The sequence below is a fragment of the Nyctereutes procyonoides genome, unplaced genomic scaffold, assembly GCF_905146905.1.
Source record: "Nyctereutes procyonoides isolate TBG_1078 unplaced genomic scaffold, NYPRO_anot_genome, whole genome shotgun sequence".
NCBI lineage: Eukaryota > Metazoa > Chordata > Mammalia > Carnivora > Canidae > Nyctereutes > Nyctereutes procyonoides.
Window position 1 is genome coordinate 61,609,107 of NW_026575126.1, and position 21,127 is coordinate 61,630,233.

At 53.9% G+C, this 21,127-nt stretch overlaps 1 protein-coding gene across 1 annotated transcript in view; it reads left to right on the forward strand.

The window, feature by feature from the left end:
• FAM20C (FAM20C golgi associated secretory pathway kinase) overlaps nucleotides 1-21,127 on the forward strand; it is a 47,673-nt gene that overhangs the window by 8,222 nt on the left and 18,324 nt on the right. The window contains exon 3 of the mRNA XM_055340851.1: nucleotides 3,994-4,072. Coding sequence (XP_055196826.1) covers nucleotides 3,994-4,072 — 79 coding nt within the window. The remainder of the gene's footprint in view (nucleotides 1-3,993; nucleotides 4,073-21,127) is intronic.

The following is a 21,127-nucleotide window of genomic DNA, read 5'->3' on the forward strand; positions in this document are numbered from 1 at the left end:
CCAGTTCTTCGGAGGGGAAAGACAGCAAAACCACACAGTGTCCGAGTGTCTTAGTGGTCATGGGATTTATAGCATCCACGAACATTAGAACAAAGTATAGTGTGTCCTGTTAGTTTATATGAATATGTATAATTACTGCATGTCATTAATCATCACTAATCAGTGCTAATTAATGTATGTTAATGCATAGCTGGGGCATATGGCTCTGGAGGGTTAGCAGGAAGGACAGAGCTGATATCCATGGTCTGAATGGTGGGACGTGCCTGTAGGAGCCGGCTGAGGAGGTGAGAGCCTATATAAGAGGCTCGAAGGAGCCAGGCAACTAGGTAGGTGGCCCCCGTGTATTAGTGAATTGGTGACAGTGAGGCCTAGATTTGGGTGGGACCATGGAGATGGAGAGAAGGTGGCAAATGGGGCTCCTTTGGGGTGAGTGTCTTCTGGGGACATGGCCACTGGGTGTGTGCCAGGACAGCCCCAGCCTTAGCCTGGCCCGGAGTCCATGGTGGGCTCACTGCACCCAGGTGTCCTCAGGGCTGAGGTTGGCCAGGTGTTGACAGGCATCTGTCCCCCGAGAAACCTGGAAACCTGACCAGGTGAGGGCATGTCCACCACCTCTCACGTGGGGTCCTTGCTGCCCACATGGGCTCCTCTCTGAAGTTTGCCTCTGCTCCACAGCGCCTCCCTACCCTGCACGGGGGACAAGATTCCTCAAGCCTGTGTTCAGGAAGAAACCCCAAACTCACAGCCTCCTTCTGGAGGCCTAGTTAGTGTCCTGGCTTTGCCACCTGGGCCCTCAGATTGGGCTCATTCAGTAGCAGCAGAGCAAAGCCACTCACTCCATCTGCCTGTCACCCACCCCAGATGAACACTTGGCCTTTGCCATGACTCGAGGAGTTTGCATGTGGGTTTTTGCAGGGAGACCATCCCTCATTTCCAAGCAGAATTCCAAGTGTCTTCCAGTTTTGGACTCCAGCTTGGCAGAGTGAACGGCGGACCCAGGTGGGAAGGCACACATCCTCAGACAAGAGGAAGGCAGTGTCCAGGGCAGTTAGCAAAATCCTGGCCTTTCCAGAGTCCTTAGTCACCCGGAGCCTCTAAGGCCCATTAATCTCTAGTTCTGTGCTTGTTCCGCGGAGAGGAGCTGGCAGTGCAGTGGAAAACACGGGGCAACAGTGCATTGAGATTCGCTTCCAGAACAAGAATGACTAAACCGACCAGATTTGCATAATAATTTATTATTCAAGAAAACCAGGATTACAGGCCCTGGAACGAGCTGATGTGCTGTCCCCGATTGGCCCGGGAAGGAATAATTAAATCCGGTGACCCCAGTTATTACATGGAAATGGGGACATCGAATGGGGCTTAATCGGGCCACTAATTTTCTTAATGATCACTTCTGTTTTCATCTTATTAAAAATGTAATAAATGTTCATTGTAGAAATTTAGAAAGCATAGATAAGGGAAAAAAGGAAATTAAAATCATCTGTGGTTCTACTCTTGGGGGTAACCACTGGGCTGTAGCTTCATATCTGCATCCAGATTTTCCCACCCGCTTACGTACACACCTTCCAAAGAAGGCAGCTCACGGAGCATAAATGCTTCATAAGCTGCTTTGCTGTGTCATTAGAAATTCTTTGGTACTGTTAAGAGGGCTTCAGAGTATTCCCTCACATGAGATTACCCTGCATTGTACTTCTGCCCCCAGGGTTGGGCACTTTTAGGCTATTTCTAGTGTTTTGGAGTGAAGTGGAATTTATCGCTGGCTTTGTGTTCCTGAAGAGGGTACAGGCTGGAAGGGAATCACCGACAGACCTAAGTCTCACACTGGTCTGGGGGAGCTATGCCTTCAGCTCCACCTCCTGGACCCCAAGACCAGGGCGTGTCTGACTGCAGCCAGGCTGTCCCTGCCACAGACTCTCCAGAGGAAGGAATGGCCAAGTGGCTGGGTTGGGTACCCAGGGAGTAGGTCAGAGGCCATGAGAGCCCCCCAAAACACTCAGGGAACTTAGACCTCCTGGTCATTCTTCGCACTCATGGGGCAGTTTGCCATCTTGAATGTGCCATGTGCCCTGTGCCATTCCGGATGCTTCACAACCATTACCCACTTAATTATGATAGCAGTCTTGCGAGGTAGATGTGATTGTCATCCCCGTGCTGCATGTGGTCAACCTGAGGCATTGTCAGATCAAGTAATACATTGCTCTCATTTGTCTTGACCTTCACTATAGCGCCATAAAGAAGGCTGGGCAGGCATCTGCTGAGCTCCATCCAGTACAAGGGGGAAACCAAGATTAGGGAGAGTGAAGACTCCCTCTCAGGCGCCTGGACATAGGAAGCTGGGCAGAGACTCCAGCCTCAAGGCTCCTCCATACCAAAGCCCCCCAGTATGGCACCCTCTGAGTATGGTGCCCCTCCAATATGGTGCTTCTCCAGTATGGTGCTCCTCCAATACGGCACCCCTCCAATATGATGCCCCTCCAATATGGTGCCCTCCAGTATGACACCCTCCAGTATGGTGCCCCTCTATTATGGTGCCCCTCCAATATGGCACCCCTCAGTCATCTCTACTCATCTGGCCTTGATCTTCACCTCCATGCACATTCCTCCCCATTCATCTACTGCTCCAACTGGAACCCAAGGGTTATCCTAGGTTCCTTTCTCCCCTCCACACCCCACACCTACTCCACTAAATGGTTCCTTGGTTCCTTGGAGCCTCAGATATTTCTTAAATTTTTCCATTATCCCCATCTCTGTCATCCAAACCACCATTGTCTGCTATGGCTGCCTTGGCCTCCTTCCCCTGGCTTCTACCTTACACCCTTGTAGCCAGCCCTCTACACTGTGGGGGACAGCATTTACCTGGTTCCTGGCTATTCTGCTGCCTAGCACCAACCACTCACCCCGTGTTGGAAGGACCCCTCTGAGAGCTGCTGCATACCCAGGCCCCCAACCCACTTCCCTCCTACCCACTGGGATGGGGGGGCCCCACGCGCTTCCTCGAAGGCTATAAATGTGCCTAATTCTCTCCTTCTTCAAGGCCTGTGCATTCCTTCTGCCTTCCGTAGTGTGTTCAGGCCAACCTCTACTCCTCCCTCAGAGCAGCTTAGGTGTCACCTCCTCAGAGAGGCCTTCCTAAGGGTTCTCCAGGGCCTTTTGTCCTCTTGTACCAAAGCCTGAAGTCATCTTGCTGTCATGCCATACCAGACACAGACTCTGGTGGGGATACTTTGCCTCTTCCTTGGTCATACCTGTGACAGTAGCACAGCTCGTGCCTGGTGTGGATGCAAGCGGCCCTCCATGTGGCCTGCTTCACATGGTCTGGGGCTCTTGCCATGCAGAAGGTGGGGTGGGTAAGTGAGCTCAGCTTCGAAGGTGGCCACAGACCAAACCCAGCCTCTCGGCCCCACATCTTGGGGAAACCCCTGAATATTTTCCTTCCTTCAACTCCATCAGCATATAGGAGATCCAGAGTCTGGGGAAGAGCAGGTATTTTCAAAAAATCTTTAAGCTGCTGAGCTGGTGTGGCAGTTGGGAAGCCATAATGATGCTTTTGGAGACTTCTACCCCCATAGTGTCCATGTAGAGCCCCTGAAGCCCTCTGTGATGAGTCAGGTGCTTCTGGCCAAGAGGTCTCCAGGGTCTCCTCAGACTAACCCTGCTCAGACTTGCAATTGAACCCCAGAAACTTATACTGGGCAAGCAGTAATGTGGGGAGGGGTTGGGGGGGCGTATAAGTAGGTCATCCAGGTGTCTGGGGAGGGAGGCATTGCTGGGATGTACATATACTTGACCATCCTTTCTAGAAGCCAGTCCCTTTGTGTCTGGGTCAGACTGTCTGAGAGATCCTGCCTCCAGCACCAGCACCTAAATATCAGGTGGGAGTGTGTATCAGCATCAGTGGCCGTTGGAGCAGAGTGGGAGCTGGCCTCACTTGCCCATAGGAGAAGTCTTGGGTAGCAAGTGACTCCATATCTCTTTCCCTCTCCCTTGCAGCCATGAAGTCGGGGGGCACGCAGCTCAAGCTCATCATGACGTTCCAGAATTATGGGCAAGCGCTGTTCAAACCCATGAAGTAAGTGCTGGGGGCTGGTTGGGACTGGGATACCAGGGGCAGAGACATGTCTGTACCAGCGTGTGCAGCACCAAGTTTCTGGTGGAAAATGCAGTGTTTCCTCCCAGAGGTGTTTTGAGGTGAACTGTTGGGTGACTGCTCTGGGCTTTCTCTGCATCAAGGCAAGAAGTTAACACAGGGGTCCTGCATCCTCACCTCCTTCTCTCCCAGGCCTCCCCAGTCCTCCCCATCCCAACCTTCACCCACTGGCAGATCATTCCTACCCCAGTGAGCATAAATGTTTCAAACAAGGAACCTGAATATGGACACCAAAGAATGCTCCTAGAGGAGGCGGCTTTCGCCTCTCCTGCATGCCTCGGGGATCAGCAGACTGTTTTTCTATAAAGGGCCAGCTGATAGGTATTTTAAGTTTTGTAGGCTATATGGTCTGTGTCTCCATGCCTCAGCTCTGCTATCCTAGCCCAAAAGCAGCCAAATGATACATAAATGAACAGTCATAGCTGTCTGTCAGTAAAGCTTTATTTATAAAACTAGCGGTGGGCTGGATCGAAACCCCCCACCACTGTAGTTTCCTGTTCCATAAAATAGAAACTGTGCTACCAAAATAAATATTAAGGCACTTGTTGGCACATGAAAATTTATGGGAGTGGTAGAAAGGGGTATTTGAAAGCCAGGCCACCGCAAGAAAATTCATGAGGCGCATCCGTGTTTTTGGTGTCCGCTCCGATGATGCTGGGGCATAGGTATCCCGTGTGGTCCAAGGTTGCTGTGCCATCTCCTGTTAGCCACACCAAGGCCATTTGTGAACTGACAAGAGAGAGTTCGTTGCATTTAAAGTGTGGGTTGTACCTCCCAGTGCCCACGAGGACCATGCTGGTGGTGGGAGCTCATGGCAAGCTGCCGGGCCTGGGCTCCACCAGAAGGGGCAGTTGCCTGTGCTCGCCAGATCTTGGCCATCTGTCCCGATATCCAGTTTTCAGGATAAGCTAGAAATACAGATACCCTTTTCTGCTAATTTTCAAATTTCAGAAAGGTTGGTAACTAATTGAGAAACATTCCAAATACCTTAGAGACCCAATAAAATACAGCTACTAGTTGGTAACTTGTTACCAAAGGGGTGATTTGGGGCTGCTGGGATAAGGTGCAAATGCCCCACACTAAGGCGTGGTGAAGGTACCCATGATGCTGTCAGGGGTCTGTGAATACGGGCCCCTCCTTTCTGGGTCTGTGCAGAAAGGGAATTTTACAGAGCCTTCAGGAGAATCAGTATAGAAAAAGGAGCTGCAGTGGGCTTGGCTGTCTTGGGAAGGTGGCTGGATGCAGGAATGTGGACAATCAGCATGGCTCATGTAGCCCCCCACTCCAGAAGGATGACTGTGGCAGGGTCCACACAGCTGGAGAGTACGTAGCCTGGGGAGGGTGTGGGTTCCTCCTGGAACATTCTGGAAGGGATGAGGCCTGGGAAGGCCTGGGCTCCTCATTGGAACATTCTGGAAGGAATGAGGCCTGGGCAAGCCTGGGCTCCTTGTGGAACATTCTGGAAGGAATTGAGAACTAAGCAGGCATGGGCTCTTCATGGAACATTCTGGAAGGAATGAGGCCTGGGCAGGCCTGGGCTCCTTGTGGAACATTCTGGAAAGAATTGAGGACTAGGCAGGCATGGGCTCCTCATGGAACATCCTAGGCTCCTTGGGCTTCTTCATTATTTCAGCCCCTCTGTTGAGGAAAATAGTTGAAAGGGTGTGGCCTCTCACAGGGGAGCTGAGGCAGAAGGACTACTTCCAGGTCCCTGATGCCACGAGGATGCTCTTCCCGCCCCTCCGTGGGATTACCTGTGTGAGCACTTGTGGACGGGATGCCCAGTGTAGGCTCTAACAACAGCAATAATGGTAACGTTGCCTGAGTGGCTGCCGTGTGCGTCCCTTGGGCCTGGCCCTGTGCCAAGGGTTACAGGTCTGTTGTTCCGTCAGCACGCCTCTGGGAGTTATAGGAAGGATTATTACTCCTGCTGTTGTTCTGCCACATAAAGAGGAGGAAGCTGGAGCTTGGAGAAATGGTGTAGATTGCCCAAGGTGGAGCCCAAAGTCCAGGGTACCCAGCCTCCCCCTCTGCCCTCATCTCCCTAACCACCACCGCTCCGGCCTCCCCCTCTGCCCAGCTCCCCCTTACCCCACCTCCCCCCTTCCCCTGGTCTCCCTGACCCCCTCCCCCTCCTCCCCACCTGCCTTCCCCCCACCACTGCCCCAACCTCCTCTCCCCCTCCCCCTCCCCCTCCCCCATCTCCCTGACCTCCTCCCCCACCCTCCACCTGCCTCCCCCCTCCTCACCTCCCCCTCCCCTTGGTCTCCCTGACTCCCCCCCCTTCCACCTGCCTTCCCCACGCGACTGCCCCAGCCTTCCTCTCCGTCTCCTCACCCCCAGCTGCGGCAGCCATGGTGGGCAGCACCCAAGGTCACGGGAGGAGCTGAGTGTAGAGATCTGGCAGGTAGGACAGCCAGGCTCCTGGGTCCCTGGGAAGCTCACGTGGCTCACCTTTGCCCCTTCTCTCCTAAACTGTCAGTCCTCAGCCCATTTAGAGCAGGAAGGATGCCTGGTCCTGCCTCTCCAGCATCGAAGGCCGAGGCCACTCGTGGACAGTCTGGGGCAGGGCTTGTGCCAGTGCTCGGCAAAGACCAGTGTGACCTGTGGGCTGAGTGGGGATGTTGAGGCCAGGTGGTAGCCATGGAAACAGGGTTGAGAGTCTCTAGGCAGTTGGGGAAACTGAGGCCAAGAAGGGCAAGCACATGCTCATGGCTGCCAGCTGGACTGCTGGAGCCAGAGCCACGGTGGGTGTTCTGAGGTCAGCTCGTTCCTGGGCAGCCGACGCCCCCCTCCGCCACCCGCCCCGGGCAGAGTGGACACACGTTGGGTCTCTGATGTCCCTCTCGCCTGGTTCTCTTGCTATTTCTGCTGGCTTGGACCCAAGTGCTTCCTCACACCCAGACCTTCCTCGCTGACCATGTCCTGAGTCTGGCATTGATCGTGGTCCTGTTGCCAGCACCCTGCTCTCCCCTGAGGAACCCCGGGGCCCAGGCCCACGACCTGAGGAGGCTGCACACGCCATTCCCGTCCCCAGTGCTGCGGTCTGAACATGAAAACAGCTGTGGTTTATGACCATAGCATTACAAAATTAAAATCCATGATTAATAGTTCTTTTTAAGAAAAACTTTCTTCTGTGAGCTCTAATGGCTTTATAAGTTATCAGTAGCATATTATGAAGTACTTTTCCTGTTTCTGGACATTCTTGCTTTAGGATTAAGTAAGTAAGCTTTCCAACAGCTTCATCAAGACGTAATTCACCTCTCACACAGTTCGCCCACTTACAGCCTGCGGCTCGGTAGCTTTTACTCTATTCACAGAAGGGCATGTCCACCACCACCATCCACGGTAGAACCTTTTGGTGACTCCAGAAGGAACCCTGTGTTGCCATCCTTCCCCGACTCCCCCTGGACCACCACCGATCCATCTTCTGTGTCTGTGGAGTTACCTGTTCTGGAATTTTATATACATACACTAGGATATGTGTTCGTTGTGACCAGCTTCTTTCACTGCGCATCGTGCGCTCCAGGCTCATCCATGCACGGCGGGCGGCGGTGCCCTACTCCTGTCTGCGGCCAAATGGTACTGCATATGCTGTGGATGGGCCATGTTTTATTTGTATTTCCACCAGTTAATGGGCATTTGGATTATTTCCACTTTGGGGCTGTTACAAATAACGCTGCCGTGAACCTTCATGTCCATGTGTTTGCGTGAACCTGTGTTTTCATTTCTTTTGGGTCTAAGCCTAGGACTGGAGTTTCTGAATCTGATAATAACTGAACGTAACTGAGGGGCTGCCAGAGTGTTTCCCACGGGGCACACCGCTTACATTGCACGGCGACCTTGTGCCCTGGCCAGCACCTCTTACTACCTGTCTGATTCTGGCCCCCCTGCTGGTGTGAAGTGGTGTCTCCTTGTGTTTTGTTTTGTTTAAAGATTTATTATTTATTTATTTATTTATTTATTTATTTATTTATGATAGATATATATATATAGAGAGAGAGAGAAAGAGAGAGGCAGAGACACAGGAGGAGGGAGAAGCAGGCTCCATGCCGGGTGCCCGACGTGGGACTCGATCCCGGGACTCCAGGATCAGGCCCTGGGCCAAAGGCAGGCGCAAACCGCTGAGCCACCCAGGGATCCCCTCCTTGTGGTTTTGACCCACGTTTTTCTAATGACTTGTGATGTTGAGTATCTTTTCATGTCCTTGTTGGCCATTTGTGTATCTTCTTTGGGGAAATGTCTCTTCAGATCTGCTATTTTTTGGTTGGCTTGTTTGGTTAGTTGTAAGAGTTCTTTATTTTGCACATGAGGCCCTCATCACATATGTGGGGTCCTTCAAAGCACGAGCTTTTTATTTTGAGGGTGTCCACTGTGCCTATTTTGGCGTGGTAGTGCCTGTGCTTTTAGTGTAGCATGTAAATGTTCTGTGAACTAGGTATGCCGTGATGCAGGTGAGGAGAGTGACCGGAGTTTGCAAGTGCTGGCTTGTCCACAGAGCCAGCAGGCCTGGTGGTGGTGTGGCCACAGGCACCACGTTTCTCAAAGGCAACTGGGAGGAGCTGGTGGTTTAGCAATGTGCGGTGGAGACAGTTGGACAGGCCAGAGAGTATGGGCACTTTGCAACAATTCCAACTTGCTTCTTGAAGAACGGCCATACAGGTAGGCGCATGATGCCAACTGTGAGCACCTCCTGGCAGAAACATGCACAGCCATCCCACAGTTGCCCACAGAGCCCTGGGGCCTGGCCTCGTGCCTCGGATCCACACTGTGCAGACCCCACTCTCCTGCTGCTCAGGTGGGATGGAGAGCAGTGTGTGTCTGCTCCTACCACAGCCCCGGGAGTGGGGGCCGAACTCAGTGTTGGTGCTGTGTATGTGTGTACAGAGCAAATGAGGGGGTGGGCGGACAGTGGCAGACATGAGCATGTGAGCAGCCACCCTCACCTCCAGGTGTGACGGGGGGCTGGTGAGTACATGTTAGGCAGCTGGATAGCTTCTCAGAAGGGACCTCCAGCTGAGGCCTGAGGTTGAGGTCCTAGCACTCCAGACCTGGGGACCCGAGAGCTGGAAGAGGGTGAATGCTGGACTCCCCTCAGGGAGCACCAGTCAGCAAGAAGGTCCATGCCTACTGCTGGCAGAGAGGTGCAAGTGGTGAGTGAGGGGAAGGCTTTGTTGGGTGTCAGACGAGGCGGTGGTGTAGATTCAGGGCTAGGGTGAGTGAAGGGTTCTGCCCGGGGGCAGGGGCACCCAGCAGAGAGGTGCATGTGGTGGCCTGGAGCCTTGCAGAGCAAACGTGCCTGCATCGAGTGTCATCTGCTGCTCCCTTGCCTGTGACCTTACAGATGCCCCTTGTCTGCTCTGGGCCTCGGTTTCCTTACATGGCCCCAGGCTGGATTCTGTGAGGCTGAGGGTCCCTCCATGTCTTGGGAGGAAAAGGACTTGATGCCCAGCATGGGCTGAGTGCTGGGTTTGGTGGGAGATCCAGGGAGTCACCTGCAGTTTTCTCCATAGTGTTAACTCGAGCTCTACAATGATTTCTGGGCACTCTGGGGTTTTGGGGTCTGACTATCCCAGGGAAGGTGACTATTTGGTGCTACTGCAGGCAGGCCAGAAAAGGAGTACAGACGCGCTTCTCCTAGGGTCAGCCAGCGCCCGGGAGGCCAGTGTGAGGGTCCCATCATAACCAGCACTGCTGGGCTGTCCCTCAGCATTGGAGCCCCTCAGTGAAGTGCACACCAGAGGCTAGAACGCCTCCTGTGCCTATATGTGGTTTGGGATCAAAGTGTCTTCAGAGGCCGTGAGGAAGGGGAGATATCATGACCCATTGGTAGCTTCTCAGGGAAAACTAACTTCAGCAACAGGAATGACATTACTGGGGTTATGATTGCTGGTGCTCTGAGGGCTAGCCTTGCTTGCAAAAAATTAAAGAGAGAGAGAGAAACAAGAAAAACCCTGCAAGTCAGGCTCAGTGAAGTCTGGATGGTCTTTGGGCTGGTAATGACTGTCATCCAAGGCTTGGGGAAACCTAAAACCTCAGGAGCTTTCCCCACGGGAAGCTCACTGTACCTGGCCTGAAGGTGGACAAGGTTGAGGTCTTGGGTGCGGCGCAAGGGTATCACAGACCCCCTGAAGAACCCCATCATGGAGGAACAGACCAAAGTTTAGGGTGGCAGGGGGACATGCCTGAGGGCACCCAGGTCACCCAAGGCCACACAGTCAGGAGGTGAGGCTGGAATAGGCTATGCAGATAACTGACCCCAGCGCAGCTGGGGTGCTACTCAGATCTCAAGGCAGGCGCACCCCAGCCCAGGACCACAACCGTCCCTGATACTGTTAAAATGTAGGTTAACCTCCTAATTCCTCATTGATGATACTTGAATTCTACACTTACATATGCACCCCTGTTTGAGTGTCTGGGGCCAGAAGTATGAACCCAAGGTGTCCGGGCCACGCTCCCTCTCTGGGCTCCAGGGGAGGGTCCTTCCTGCCTCGTCCAGCTCCTGGCTGCGTGGCCTCCTCCATGCGTGTACATCCATGCTCCCGTCCTCCATGAGGACCCCACCCTGCTCCAGTGTGACCTCAACGTAACCATCACCACCTCAGAGTCCCTGCTTCCGAGTAAGGCCACGTTCATGGGTACCAGGGCTCAGACTTGGACGTACCTTTTGGGGGACAATTCAACCTGCTAGCGCCCCCGGGTAAGACACGGCCTGCATGTTCACCAAAACCTCTTCTCAGCATCAGGGTTGACAAAGGTACTAAAGACTCTTCATCTCTGCTATTCATCTGTTCGCCCTCCGACCCCCCAACCTCCTTCTCTGTGTGTTGAGAGATTGGATTAGGTCAAGAGTAAATATCCTAAGCATTGCTACAATCTAATTCCTGCATGCAGACAGCTTGCCCTGGCCCTTTATTGTGTGGAACATGCCAGATGCCTTATGCTGAGTGCTGTGCTTGCAAGATGCCGCTACCTGCAGCACATCTGCTCCTCTTACCGAACTGGGTTCCGTTGTATGAGTGCATCCCCCTGTTGATGGATGTGCAGCTTGCTTCCAGTTTGAGGATATTATTAATAACGCTGCTATGACCACTCTTGTACTTTTGGAGAACGCTGTTTTTGGGAGGTGCAATATGCTCAGAGTGAAGTACTTGGTCTCAGGGTGGGGTGGTAGTGGGCTGTGGTACGTCCTGCCAAAGTTGTCCAAAGGCCGTATGGTAGTCTGTGCTCCAGCAGCCTAGCGTGAGGGTTCCAGGATGAAGCCTTGTGCCTGGGCTGGATGCTGAGGTCTCTGCTGGCTGTGGGGCTGCAGGGGGTCCTCACAGGCCCATGAGAGGTTGTCCACACAGCCTGGAGAGGTCACAGGCAGCAAATGTGCTGATCCCCAGGTCTGGCCTGGGTCCCCACTGCCCTTGCCTAGGTGGGTGGGAGGCTCCCTGCTGTCCTGCTCTAGGCTCCTGCGTCTGAGAGAACTACTGGATGGTGTTGGGGCCCCCCGTATCCATGTATCTTGGTGCAGTGTGGACATGTGTTGGTGGCGATTGTCCCCTTGGGGAGAGTGTGTCCCTGCTTCCCCCACCATGTACTTCTCTTCCTCCTCCTCTTTAATGTCTTGACGTGGCTGTAGAAGGAACGTGTGTCCCAGGCAGCCATGCTGAGTTTTGACCCTCACACTCAAGAAGGCCGTTTCCTCATCTTTGCGTGTCCATCAGGGTTTTCCATCTCTGCTCTGGCCTGCATCGGAGCAGGCGACAGGGGATGTTACGTGGCTCGCATCAAGTCATCTCACCTTTTCAACCACAGAGGTAGGCTTTATTTTTATTGCCAACTCTCCTTTAAGGAGGAGGAAACTGAAGATCCAGAGGGTTTAAATATCAACAGGGAGTGACTAGGTGGCCAGGGCACAAGTCCAGCACCTTGGACACTAGGTCCTGGCCCTTTGGCAATAGGCTGCTGAGGCAGGGCCGTCTTGGGAGTTGGAGCCTGCCTTGCTGGGACCGGGGTGCCCACAGCGAGGCACTCACTAGGCTATCCTCCCAGCCTGCAGATTTCCGGAAACACCACACATGGTGAAGAGGCCTCACTCTGTCTCCTGATTCGTCTCCTGTCTGCTATTTTGCTGTGTTGATGGTTTGCAGGGCAGGGCCTCCAGCCCTGCATGTCCGATCTGCCTTGATTTACCTCTTCTCTATGGCCGGGGATGCAGCTCGGCCATGTGTTTTGTGCATGCTGCAGACCCTGCAAACTGGCTATCTGCTTTTCTTTCCTCTTACAAAGAACAGAAACGTGTACGTGGATGTGTTTGTGTCCCAGAGAAGCCATCTGCCAACAGCTGTTTGGGGCCGAGGAATTCCTAGCAGCCAAGACACATACACAGAGGCATCTGTAGAAAATGTGCAGGCCGAGACGGTATCTTAAAATGCTCTGACCAAGTGTGGTCCACCAGGCAGAGTGCATGCCGGCAGGAGAGCAGGGCCCCTCCCCATGACCCAGGCCCTGCTCTGGGCTGCAGCCATGTGCCTCCCCAATGAACTGAGGGCCCAAGTGGACCTGGGCCAGCCCTTTCCCTTGTGGGATGAGCAGGTTCAGCTGGGAGACTCTCAAACTTAGCATCGACTTTCCCAGGGGCCCTGGGGCCACTCAAGGGGCCACACACTGGAGACCACTTACCTACCATCCCCCCCATTGACCTTTGGGCCTCCGCATGACCCGTAGCCCACCAGGGCCCATCTTCCTGTGCTTGTGCTTCCTCTGGGTTGCTGATGCAGGGGCTCCCTACCCCTTGCTGAGGCCCATCCTCTGTGTAATGTGAGGCCTCAGGGGACTCTTAAGTTCTGAGAAGAGCAGGGTCTACCCTGGGGCCATCAGGGGGTAGAAATTGTCCCTGTTGCAGCTCTGACACAGACTGGTGGCTGGGAGGTGCCAATTTCCCCCTGCCTCCCCTGGGCTTGCATGGGCAGAGAGGCTGTGGTGGGCTCTCCATGGTCCCCAGGATGCCTGCCCCGTTGGCAGGTTTAACCACAACCTGGGGTTCCAGCTTCTTTGTAAAAGCATGAAACCGTGCACACCGTCTCCACTTACCATGTTTGTGGGGACAAGGACTCAGAGAGGCCCCGTGAAAGCTTGTGTTTGCCCGGCCATCCTGGAGGAAGAGACACATACAGCCATGGGCTTTAATTCCGTTTTTACCGTGATATTATTGGGCTGTGGCATGATGTGAGTTTCAGGGGGTTCGACATGTTGGTCTGATACATTCACATGGCAACATAGGTCAGCAGGCCTGACCACCCCGTGCAGTGGGAGCAGTTAAGATCTAATTTCTTCCCAAGCCTGAGGATTAGGATGCAGGTTGGCTGCATCCTACTTCCCAGGACCCACCTATCTATTGGCTGCAAGTTTATGCCTTAAACAGCATCTCTCCAATTTTCATTTTTATTTATTTTTAAAAATTTTTTAAAAGATTTTATTTATTTATTCATGAGAGACACACACAGAGAGGCAGAGACACAGGAGAGGGCAAAGCAGGCTCCATGCAGGGAGCCTGACATGGGACTTGATCCCAGGACTCTAGGATCAGGCCTTGGGCTGAAGGCACCACTAAACCGCTGAGCCACCCAGGCTGCCCCATCTCTCCAATTTTTAGCATCATTCCATGTTCCTGTTAGTTGAGCCACATAGCTCATGTCCAGACACATAGCTGCAGAGACATAGATGCCACTGTGATCAGGCTCCTAAACCTCCCCGGGCCTCAGTATACTCTTCTGTGAACTGGGGTCATGTACCAGGGGCACCACGGGACATGCTGGGACACATCATTAAGGCAGCCCAAGTCAGACCCATAGGCCATTGGAGGATTCAGTATGGACAGTGTAGCTGGGCCCTTTGGTGGTCTTGACCCCACTGGCCTGGCCTCACCACCTCTGCCAGCTGTTTGCCCAAGGGAGGGCCCCAGCTCAGCCCTGCACACTGGCCTGCCCACTGCCTTCAGTTTGTCCAGTTGGTCCCCATCGAGCCCTGGAAGTGGCCTTTAACACTATTACGTGACCTGTGTAATGTCCCCAGTAAGCACAAGGCCCAGGGAACTCAGAGGAGCCTCAGCCTCCAAACTCCATACCTGGTCTCTCAGGGCGACAGGGGTCTGAGAACACTTCCTGTCAGTGGGCATCATGCAGCTGCTGCTCTGACCCCTCCTGGCTCTCCAAGCACGACCCATGTTCAATAGCCAAGGCTCAGCCCAGGCATGGGGCTGGCCACTCCTTCCTCCCAGGGTCCACTATAAGTCAGTGCTTACTGATTGGCAGGGCTAGGAAAGGGGGGGGTGAGGTCGCTGACAGGAGTCAGCATGGGACCCGGCCCAGCCCGCATCTTACAGATGTGCAAGCCCAGATTGGAACCAGGGGTGACCTCAGAATCACTGAAGGAACAGCATGGCCAGGCTGTGAAGGGAAGAGTCCCCAGTGCTCCCACCCACAGCAACTGGAGAGACAGGCACATAGCACAGCACATGTCCTAGCAGAAAGCTCTTCATCAAGCAGGAGATGCAAACAGTGAACCCACCTGGCAGGGGCAAGGCTGACCCTCCCCAAGCCACAGGTTTCCTCCATGAACACCACGGTCCTGAGGCCCAGAAGTACACCAGGAGGGCTCTGTGGGTAGTGAGACCCCAGAGGCCTGAGGGTCGACACAGTTGAGGCCGTGTAAACAGCAGATGAGACTCTGACAAGAGGTGATCCTGAGAATGATTCACTGATCCTGTAAGAACCTTCGGTCTTGTCCTGTCCTGTGTTCACTGTGCTGGACTCGGGGCTAAAACAGCTCCTGGAGGGGAAAGCTCAGGCTGGTGTGTGGCACAGACCCAGGCAAGACCACACGACAAGGTCAGACAAGGTGGGAGGGCAGGAAAGAAGGGTTCTTGGCTGCCAGACCACCATGAAGATGACCTTTGGGCCAAGTCTTGTATATATAGGTATATAGGACTTCTTCCTGGAGGCAGGAAGGGTGCTAGGCACATGCCCTACATACTAAGGCTCAGAAAATAAAAAGATTTTGAGGATCGGTGAGTGAACAGTTAGGAGTTTCAAGGATTTGTCATTCTGCTGCGAAATAATCCACGTTTTGTCTGCACTGGTACACTGACCCAGGCCCCAAAGGCAAACTGATTGCCCAATAGCCAGTCCCCGGGTGTGGGGCCAGCAGAGGCCTGGCCCGACCAGAGGTGAACAAGGACCCGTTTGTGTCCCTGCTCTGCTCGGGCCAATCTCCAAGCTCACTTCCCACCCTCGTTCTGACTGGCTTCCAGGAGCTCCAGCATCCTCCCCTGAGGGGAGTCGGGCCAGCACCCTTGGTCAGACTTGACCCACTCAACAAGCTGAGCAGCGATGCGGGCCGTGCTGTAGTCCATGTGTTTCTGAGGAAGCTCTTAGGCCAGTGTGGGCAACGGGCAGGAGGCACTGGTGCGGTGTGAACCCAGGGCTGGCCAGGTCCAGGGGGCTGATGGTGAGGAGGCACTGCTGGACATGTCCAAAGCAGTGAGTGGGCTGACACCGTCAGCCTCCCACCAGGGCCCTGAATCCTGGAAATCTTTGAGAAGTGGCCTGATTGCCCCCATGCAGGGAGCAGAGGGCCACCAGGGAGTGGCTCCAAACCCCAGTGGCCCGAGCACCAGATGGAGACCAGTCAGATTTCTTCTGACGCTCCACTCTCTGGGAGGCTCTAAAACCCTGGGGCCTGGCCCTAAGCAAGGGTCTCTCCAGCTGGCTGCAGAGGTGAGTGGAGGGGGCTCCAGGGTGGCCATGCAAGGGATGGTGAGCAGCCCAGTGCAAGAGTGTGCGTGTGTTCACACACACATGCAGGTAGGCACACAGGAAGTCAAGACCAGCACTCGTCTCCCCAGCCAAGGTTCAGAGGTTGTGGGACCAGCTCCTCTCTGGCCTGAAGCTGGTTGTTGGCTTAGGGCCACACATGGGCTATGTCTTCTCTTGGAGCAGCAACCAGGCTCCCACCCAGACGGGCAGTTTGATGCTGAGAGCTCAGCCAGCAAGCGTCTTGTTGTCAGGGGGTGCCCACTGAACACTCGATCCTTCCAAGTACCTCCCTGCACACACGCAGTTACAGTAACAGGGATCGGGGGTCTAACTGTTATCTGCGCTCTCTTAGACCAGGAGCTCCATGGGCAGGTCTTGTGTTACTTTTCCTCAACTCTGTGTCTGTAGCACAAGCCACATGGTAGGTGCAAAATAAAATGAGTGTGTGAATGAATGAACGGAAGGACAAAGAACCTGATGGGGTTTAATGTGCATAGCCCACCAATGAGGGGTGCATGGGGCTCCCCTGGTATCTGGATCACCGGATGGGCCACACATGGTCCCCGCTTGAAGGAGTAGGACCCTACCAGGCTGTCCTGGCCATGGGGGAGTGCATGCACACACAGCCATCAGAGTTGCGGGGACCTGATGCTCTGGATCTGGGGCAAGTGGAGGTCCCTGATATGGGGTATGGACAGGCCCCTCAAGTGACTTGTGGGCAGACTCTAAGCACAGGAGGGAGCCCTTCTGTTGCGGTGCCAGGTCCCGCTAGGGCCTTTGGCCTGTGTCTCTGGAGCACTCAGCCTGCATACTTCCCAAGTCTCTGGGAGTGATGAGCAGATGCCACATTTCCTACGGTCATTTACTTGATAGTCCCTCAGCTGCAGGGCACTTGAGTTGTCTCCAGCTTTGTGGGTTATTTTTAGAGTCAGGAAAAAAAATGGACCTTCCTAATTGAAAAACAAGTAAGTTACAACCCAAAACAGGCTTTTGGGAGACTCTCCTGGGCCTCCCCAGCCATTGCTGGATAGCACTTGCTAGTGCCACCCTCAGAAGACAACTGTTCACCCTGAGTTCTGCTGCCCCAAGAATAAGTTGGATTTCATCAGCCTGAGAAGAGACAGCAAGAGAAGAAGCCATGGGGACAGAGTGGGGCTCTCTTGACTTGCAGGGGGCTGTGACCAGGAGCCATATGAGGAGTCCCACCAACCCCGGCTTAGCTCCCCTGGGGTCCCCTGCAAGTGTTTTCCCTGGGATCCTAGTGTCCCCATGCATGACTGAGGAGGACACAGTGACCTGCTCTGCCCCTGGCCCACTGAGCCCACCAGGAAGACCAGCATGGCACTGCCCACTCAGAGAATGTGGCACATCCCTTACAAGAGGGCCTCGAGCTCTTGGGAGCTGGCTCAGATGTCTCAGCACTGTGTCCACAGAGGGGACCCAGAGTCTCAGCACAGAGATCGCTGCCCACAGCCACAGAAGGGCAGAGCTGCTGGACACCAGTGCTGTGGCCCTGAGGGATTGTTGCTCCGTGGCTCTGTGTGTGGCCCTGTGTGGCCCAGCACGGGTGCTCATGCTGGCTCGCCCTTCCATGGTCCCAACACGGCCAGGCCTCCCTAGCCGCTGAGGTCACTGCAGCTTCCCCAAGCGCCCTGCTGCTGTACCGTTAGCCAAGACTGCATTAACTCAGGCTGCCCGCAGAAGCTAACCGTCCTCTCCTGCGCTTACTTGGCAGCTGGGAATTCCTTTGCTTAGCAAAATAAAAAGGAAAGGAAATTATTAACAATTCTAAAGCAGTTGCAGAAACCTGGCAGGAAGATGAATAAATGGTAAAAACATCATAAAACCTTCAGAGAGCGTGGTTCTGAACCTGCACCTGCTTTGCCCCTGCGGTGCAGATGGAGAAGTGGAAATCCGAGTGGGGAACTCCAGGCAGGACCCATCACCCCACCTCTCAGCCAGCCTCCTGGCCTGCTGTGGCACATGTTTCCTTGGGGGCGTCTGGCAAAGATCCCTTTTGTTTAAAGGGAAGTCATTTCTTCCAAAAATGTTCTCCCAAACAGCAATATCAAGGGTGTCTTTTTGTATTTTTCTGTGGTTATCATGGTCTCTGGGGTGCCTGCCAGTGTGTGGGCCATCATTCTAATTGTCTTGAAAGAGAGGGAGGATTAAAGGGCGGGTAAGAAAATACGATTTTCATTTTCCTTGTGCTGGGGAAGCAAGTGGAAGTCAGGGACTTCTCTCAAGTCCAGCTGTCTCTTACACCCCAGAAGGAAATATTGCAGACTTTAGGTCTCCTAAAACAAGCTTGGAGAATGAACTGGAATGTCCCCACCCTCTGGATGAGTTTGTTTTTCTGTTTTTCAGAGCAGTCACTTTGGTGCTGAATATCCACGGTTTAGTGGATCGGGAGTCAGTAGCATCTCGTCTTATTCCCTATAAAAATGTGTTGAACCGCAAGGCCTTGCACACCTGTGTTTTCGGGGCTGCTGCAGAAGGTGTATCCATGTCCATGCTAATTTCATTTGTTAGTCATCCTCATGAACGCTGGATGAGCTGGCAGGAGGGTATTTAAAACACAGCGGATCTTAAACTTTCGAATGAGTTGTTTTCCTCCTTGACTTGAAATCAAATGGCTTTCTTTACAGTTCCAAATCTTTGAATCACTTTTTTTAAAAGATTTTATTTATTTATTCATGAAAGACACACACAGAGAGAGAGAGAGACAGAGAGAGAGAGAGAGAGAGAGGCAGAGGGAGAAGCAGGCTCCATGCAGGGAGCCCAACGTGGGGCTCGATCCTGGGTCTCCAGGATCAGGATCTGGGCTGAAGGCGACGCTAAACCACTGAGCCACCTGGGCTGCCCATGAATCACTTTAAAAAAAAAAAAGAAGATTTATTTATTAGAGAGAGAGTGGGGGGGAGGGGCAGAGGGAGAAGAAGAGAGAATCCCAAGTGGACTCCTCACTGAGCATGGAACCCAACCTGGGGCTTGATTCTACTCCCTGAGATCACAACCTGGGCTGAAATCAAGAGTCGGATGCTCAACTGACTTGAGCATCCAGCCCCCCACCTTGAATCACTTGTATGTTGGTTTTTACTGAGTTGGCCATAAGATGGTTAATTTTTCCACCCAAGCAAGTGTGACTATTCTCCTGTGTAGCCTACCTTGAAGAGACCTGTGGGGAGGTCTGGAGGCTCCTTGTGGTCACCTGAATAGTGGCAAGTTACCTACGGTGCTGAAGCCCAGGCAGCCAAGGCTCATAGTATAGCTGATTGGGAGCATGTGCAGGTGTGTGCCCAAGTAACATGATGGCAGGAGGAGGACCCGTCCACCAGCTATGGTCATGATGAGGCCCATGACCATCAGAGAAATTTTGACAAAAATAGAAGCCAAGTTGGTAGGAAGCCCCACCCCTGGGCACTGCCTTGCCTTGGCGACTCCCATCCCATGGCTTCTGGAGAGAAGGGCTCAGCAGCTAAGCTCAGAAACCTCTCCAGCCTGTGCGATGTCAAGGGTTTCTGTCAAGGGCTGGCTCCTTGAGGGCTCAGGTCCCCTGTGCAGGTCAGGGAGGCCCCAAGAGTCTGTGGCACTTTGGTGGTGGCCACTGGGGCCAGCGTCATGGCTCAGCATGGCAACAGCAGGCCAGCTCTGCACCCTTGGACTGGAGGCCACCTCCCCTGTCCTGCACAGCTGAGGTGCCAGTACCATGGAAGGCCCTGAGAGGGTGGCAGGGACAGTGTGCACAGTGACTGCACGCTACTGGCTCTCAGTGGTTTCCAGAGCTAGTGTGAGCCACAGAAATGAATGTGTCCCACAGGGAAGCAGCAGGCACTGGCCACCACTTGCCAGAACCAAGGCCTTCCTATAGGTGCCGGCCTCCTGGGCACACACCATGTCCTCCACCAAGACCAGCTTGGGCCCGCTGGACAGCGCCGCAACTCAGGCCGCCTCAGCTGATGGCACGGTCAGGGCCTGGGTGGCTGCCTTGACAGGTTAAAGTCCCGTGAACGTACAGGTCCCTCCCTAGGCCACCTCATCCTGAACTGGAATCTCGACCAACTGTCTCATGTACAGACAGGACCAGAGCCAGGTTCTGAGCAGCACAAGGGCACAGCCCGGCCTGCAGCCCTGCTCGCTCTGCATCTTGGGTGCCCCCCGCTCCCCCCTCCCGCCAGGCCCCACAGAGGTCAGTCCGCCCGGCTGTCTTCACGCCTGGATTAGCAGTTCTCGTTGTAACCTTCACACCTCCAGATTCTTGTGGAACAGACATGCTTTCCAGGGCTGAGGGTGCGTGAGTGCGTCTTCTGCTCGGCACTCATTATGCAGGGTCTTCCCGCCCCATGACGAGTCTGTACCTCGCCCACTCCTCCAGGGTTTTCTGCTGCCCTCAAGTTTATGTGGCATGCACGTGCCGCAGGCGTGGAGAATAGGGAGAGGTCTGGGGGGCATGGATTGGCGTGGTAGCCTGTCCTTTCTGCAGCCACGGAGACTCCAGGACAACACAGGTCTGATCCAGAGAGTCTAAGTAGATGAACAGGTGCCAGAGGTTTTGAATAGGACAGGCACGTTTTACCAAATAAACAGATTGCCCCACGCCTGCATGGGACCAGAATTGGCAGGAAATACTCAGTGGGCCGTAAGGCTAAAAGGTCACGCTGAAGGAGCTGCCAGAAGCGGCCCTTCTCTCCCCTTCTAGAACATGTGCCAGCTGAAAACCTGATATTAAACAGCTTAATATATCTCTTTAATGACAAGGTGGTTGTTTTCTGCTGTGTGAGTGATGGGAAAATTATCCAGGATAGAAAGGCTAATTTTTGCTTCTCTGCCTTCATTTGGTGAGTCAGGGATGTGCTATGTGTTTAGGAGGAAAGGGAAAGCATTTGCCTTATCTGGTGTTTTCCCTGCCTGAGGCTAGCCAGGCCCCCAGCAAATCAGACCCCAGTCCCAGGTACCCGGACGTGAGGGGATCGCCCTGAATGCAGCCTTGTGTGTCCTTGTAGGAGGGAAGCAGGGGAGCCAGGGACGGTGATGGGACTGCCCTGAGGAAGCTACTCACACAATGGTCAGGAGACCAGCTGATTTGCTCCACCGTAGTAGCTGGCCAACACCTGCCTCGGCCTTTCATTAGCAAAGATGGTCAGGGGCCCGAGCATTCCGGGGATAGCGGGAA